Source organism: Pagrus major, chromosome 16 (assembly GCF_040436345.1).
Source record: "Pagrus major chromosome 16, Pma_NU_1.0".
Classification (NCBI taxonomy): Eukaryota; Metazoa; Chordata; class Actinopteri; order Spariformes; family Sparidae; genus Pagrus; species Pagrus major.
This window is the reverse complement of record NC_133230.1, coordinates 860,841-865,840: the sequence shown is the minus strand read 5'-3', so window position 1 is coordinate 865,840 and position 5,000 is coordinate 860,841. Positions and strand designations below refer to the sequence as shown.

The following is a 5,000-nucleotide window of genomic DNA, read 5'->3' as shown; positions in this document are numbered from 1 at the left end:
TTTTATGAGAGAGACACAACCTGTTTCAACAGGCAGTTTAATGTTTGTTGTGATTATTAATCAACTTAACATCAACCTCTTATTAATCTGTAATCTATTTGTGTGTATTTTCATCCTCAATACAAATACGTGGATAAACTGTATATATAATTTATGTAAATCAATCTTGGTGTTGTTATTTGTTATGTTATGTCCGAATGTTTGGACAGATGCTTTGGCAACATTGTTGTTAAACTTTCATGCCAATAAAGCCCCTTTGAATTGAATTGAATTGATATATATTTTGTTCACCAAAGGATAATATGTAGTTTATCAAAAGTAGAATCAGTGACAGTAAAATGTGGTAAAGACAGGATGGAAAGGTAAAACAAAATTATATTAAAAAACGAATAAAAAGAAATGTGTCCTAAATGGAAGAATTAACGGGATGTGTGATTTCCTACGTTTTCCTAGTGATTGAACGTTACATAGTGTATTTGGATGACAGGGAAAATGCAGGATGCATCGTTCCCGTCATGCAGCGCGGCTGGGTTCTCCCTCCGTGCTCAGCGCATCCAGGGAGAGAGAGCAGTAATGGCGGCCGGGTAGATCCACACACAAACACCGCGTCCGCAACCAGCCGCACTCACCGCAGCCCTCCGGGGGCAACCAGGCGCACACACCGCGGCGGAGCCAGCGCGAGAGTCCCGGAGCGGGGGAACGGGATTCAGGGGGGACGGGAATTGTCGAGCGGACCGTTTCTGTCTGGGACTTTCCTTCTACTTTTCTAAAAAAAAACAAAAAAAAAAAACATGGATGAGCACCCCGGCGGAGGAGGGGTCGGAGCGGGCGCCCCACGACAGCCTCCGCCGCCGCAGCAGCAGCAGCAGCAGGGGAGCAACAGCAGCGCTAATCCGCCGATCGGAGGCAGCGGCGGCGGAGTCATGGTACCGCACCAACCGGACGAGCTTCCCCGGCCGCAGCAGCAGTACACCATCCCCGGCATCCTGCACTACATCCAGCACGAGTGGGCCCGGTTCGAGATGGAGAGGGCGCACTGGGAAGTGGAGAGGGCCGAGCTCCAGGTTAGCACACTTAGCTTAGCACTCAGGCTAACTGAAGCTAAGCACAACAACAGCTGAGGACGTTTCCAGTTAAACATTACTGGTCGAAAGAAAGCTGTGTGGAATTAGCCACACATGCTAATCTGCTAATCCCCGTGACTCTTCACTTTATATCCACCACACATCAAACTGTCATGGCTAACTTAATGTTTGTAACCTAGCGGCTAAGCGGCTCAGCTAACGGGTCAGAGCACGAACAGCGGAATGCGATAGGTGACCGTTACTGGTGCTAGCCGATAGCTTCATGGCGCTGTCAAAAGGTAACTTAGCAGTTAGCATTCACTGTTGTTGTCACTTTGCTCTGTTAGCTGATGAGTGTAATGAAACTTTTCATTGTGGACATGAAGTCAGCGGCTGTAAAGGAGAAGTGAATCCAGCTGACTGTCAGCTAATCTCCATGCAGCCATTTTGGTTTGTCACCCTGTGTTGGAAGCTAATGTAGCTAACTGTCTAATCAACAGCTGGGCCTCAGTGACCACACTGTTGTGTTTCTAATGGAGGACAACTTCTGTTTGTAAAGGTGTTACAGCCTTTATATGTCAATAAAGACGTGTGCTAAGTGTTAGCATCGCGCTCAGATTGTTTATCTGTCTGCTAGCAGCAGCTTAACAGAATGTGAAACAGCTTCTGACCATGACTGAGATCATTCAGAGTTGATGATGACTTCATTTACACTATCACCTGATTACTCTGATTACTCGGACTAATCCGGACCAGTAGTTTCCTCTAGGAGCCCAAACTGATTATAAGTAATCCAGGAGACGGAGGAGGCTAACGGATCATTGGAGCTGATACATATTTACAGGAACATTTTAAATCTTAGTGACACAGTAGAGAATAATCAGTGATGGAATGTAACTAACTACAATTTACTAAAGTATTGTACTTATTTTCAGTTCACTTTGACTCCAGTTCATTTATTTTTATAACTTCAGTAAGCTAATGCAGTGCTGATCTTACTTGTGACATCGGATAGTGTGAGACCACTAACAGAGAGAGGATGCTGCTTCTTTTTTACCTCATCGGCAATCGGACACAAAAAAACACTGACACTGATAATCTTCACAATTCTGAATATTAGCCAGTCACATAATTCACTTTACTGCATTTTATTAAACATCAATCAATCTTTATTTGTATGGCACCAGGTCACAACAAAAGTCATCTCATGACACTTTCCAGTACAGTAGTAGTACTCCAGTAAAGTACCTGAAAATTGTACTTAAGTAAATTGTACTTTCGTTTATTTCAACATTGGTTATTTAAAATGTTGACACACAGATTTTGATTTTTATAACAGGCCCAAATATCGGTTTTCAGTCTCATTGGTCTCTAAAAAATCTGTATCAGTTGCGGCCCTGAAAAAAACATATCGGTCGATGCCTAGTAAATACCAAATTACCATCCAGTGAATATTAGTTATTGTCATTATCATCTAAAATACCTGTTATTTTCTCCATTGTTGAAATCAGGCGATATGTTTTCATGACGCTCAGATAACGGCAGTGATTTGGTTAAAACTGTAGGTCAGATAAACTCGATCTCGTTCTGAGTTTATAGATTTGGGCGGCAAATAAATCTAAAGAAAAGGTGACGTTGAGTAACAAGAAGGTTGCCGTGTGTGTGTGTGTGTGTGTGTGTGTGTGTGTGTGTGTGTGTGTGTGTGTGTGTGTGTGTGTGTGTGTGTGTCACCTCATCAGAGCGCAGACTTGTTCATTCAGGCTTCAGTTTCTCTGACTGCTGGAGAAAGTTGGAATGAAGTGCTGAAATGTGCGATATGTGGAGCAGCTCGTGTCTTTGTCATAACACACCCAGCAGCAGGCAGACGTGTGTGTGTGTGTGTGTGTGTGTGTGTGTGTGTGTGTGTGTGTGTGTGTGTGTGTGTGTGTGTGTGTAATGACAGGGTCTCAGTACACACTGTGTTTGCTCTGCTCTGACTTGTTGCGTTGTGACACTGGATGCCTTCAGCATGACTCGGTCACAGTTCCTGATAAGAGTTTGTTCAGAACAAACGAGTGAAGGTGTCGACGTTCCTGCTGCCAACATTTACTGAAGCAGAGAGCCGATAAATGCTCGTACATTCTCTGGAAATACTTCGTCAATACGCCTTATTGATTGAGTGGCTGGTTTGATTTTAACTTTGTCAAACTCAGTCAGAGAAGAGTGAGAGAGCGCAGCTGGTACTGATGGGTCGATACTGCCGAACACATTCAGAATCAACATGTTTTGATAAATCAAAATGTTTGACAACGCTGATGCCGTTATAGTAATATCATCATTGTAAGATAGTACAACCCTTCCTCTATCTTCTGTTAACATTCAGATTTTCATCATTTAGTTTCCTGATTGTTGTCTCAAAAAAAGAAACGATAAATAAATGAATCTGTAGATTTAGAGTACAAGTTATTTTAGTTCTGGCTGAACTACCAGGTTGAAGATCGCTGAGTGCGTCTTCACCAGGCCGACCAATTACAGTTTGATGAAGAAAACTGAAAACAGGAACAATGAGCTCATGAGTGTTTGTATTGGAGCAAACTCCAGATAATGTCAGAGAGGACCCAGACTGTTCATGTGTGTTTACGGACGACGGAAATGTTTAATTGGGTTTCGGAGGCACCGTGGGTCGTCACAAGCATCCAGAGGAGTCACACAGACAAAATGCATTTTGTTTTCAAATACTTCAGATTGTTTCTGCACTGAAGCAGAAAAACCCTCCTCATGTTCTCATCCTGTCTGATGTTTCCAGTCTTTCTCTCTCCAACATCCATTCAAACATCACACAGTACAACAGTAAATCCCAAAGAGTCACCATGATGACTCTGTTGTTGTTCGAAAATCCCACGCAGACGCTTTTTAATCTGGTATTGGTCTAATTTGCCTAATCTTCACACTTCTTCAGATGTGCTGGAAAAAACACAAACGCTCTGACTGAAGCTTCCTGCTTTTAGTTTCTGGGACTGAAGGGAAAAACATGAGAAATGTCCCATTACTGTCCTGAAATCATGTAAAGTTTCCATCACAGTGCCGTGAATGATCGGCCCACATCTGCCAGTACTTCCTGATAGACGAGTCGGTTCCTGACACGTTTTCTCTGATTTTCTCTGGCCTTCCTCCAGCTCAGTGGAACGATCTGATTGGTTCAGTTTGTTCATGTTTGCTGTGTAAACGTCCTGCCTGCACTTTCAACATGATTTTATCGAGGAAGACTCGATGTTCAGAAACACCTCGACCCACTTCTCTCTGTACCTGCAGCACTGTCTGCTCAGCTCTGGTTTAACTGTCGAGTCTCGGCAGTGAAGATGTTAACGCTCCACAGGAAGCAGCGGCAGATGAGTTTCATGGTCCCGGCTTGTTAAAAGGAGCTCAGCTGTAAAATATTGATGTTCGCTCTGTATCTGTTGCCGTCAGAACAAGCTGCAGGAAGTGAGGAGACGTCAGGAGCACAAACTTCCTGCTTCAGTCTCCAGTAAAGATGCTGACCAGCTGCTCACGCTGACCTCTGACCAGATGAATTTATACATACTACAAGAAGTTTTAAGTTTTAATTCAACACTCATGCCTCTATATGACCATCCACAAGAAGATCAGCTGGTCCTGTACAGGTTTCTTATTGCCAGCGGTCAGATTCTGAGTGCTGAGGATCATCTGAGGGAAGAAGCAGCTCTGTAGTCTGGTGGTACGGCAGCAGAACATCTGGACTATAACAGGACATTTAGCCATGAAAGGGCAGCAGAATACAGCTCAGTAGATCTTGCTGTCTGCTTATTATGAAGACTTGGAAATGTTGATAATTTCAGCTGTAGTACAACAGATTTACTCCCACTGAGAAACTGAGTCCAGCTGTAGGATCATGTGACCTCGCTGTATGATCGGCAGCAGAACAACGTTGGCTTTGAC

At 43.6% G+C, this 5,000-nt stretch overlaps 1 protein-coding gene across 1 annotated transcript in view; it reads left to right on the top strand.

The window, feature by feature from the left end:
• Positions 1 to 434: 434 nt before the first annotated feature.
• Positions 435 to 5,000, top strand: part of strn3 (striatin, calmodulin binding protein 3) — a 19,562-nt gene continuing 14,996 nt past the window's right edge. The window contains exon 1 of the mRNA XM_073483184.1: positions 435 to 1,064. Within this exon, the coding sequence (XP_073339285.1) occupies positions 792 to 1,064 (273 nt within the window). The 5' untranslated portion in view covers positions 435 to 791. The remainder of the gene's footprint in view (positions 1,065 to 5,000) is intronic.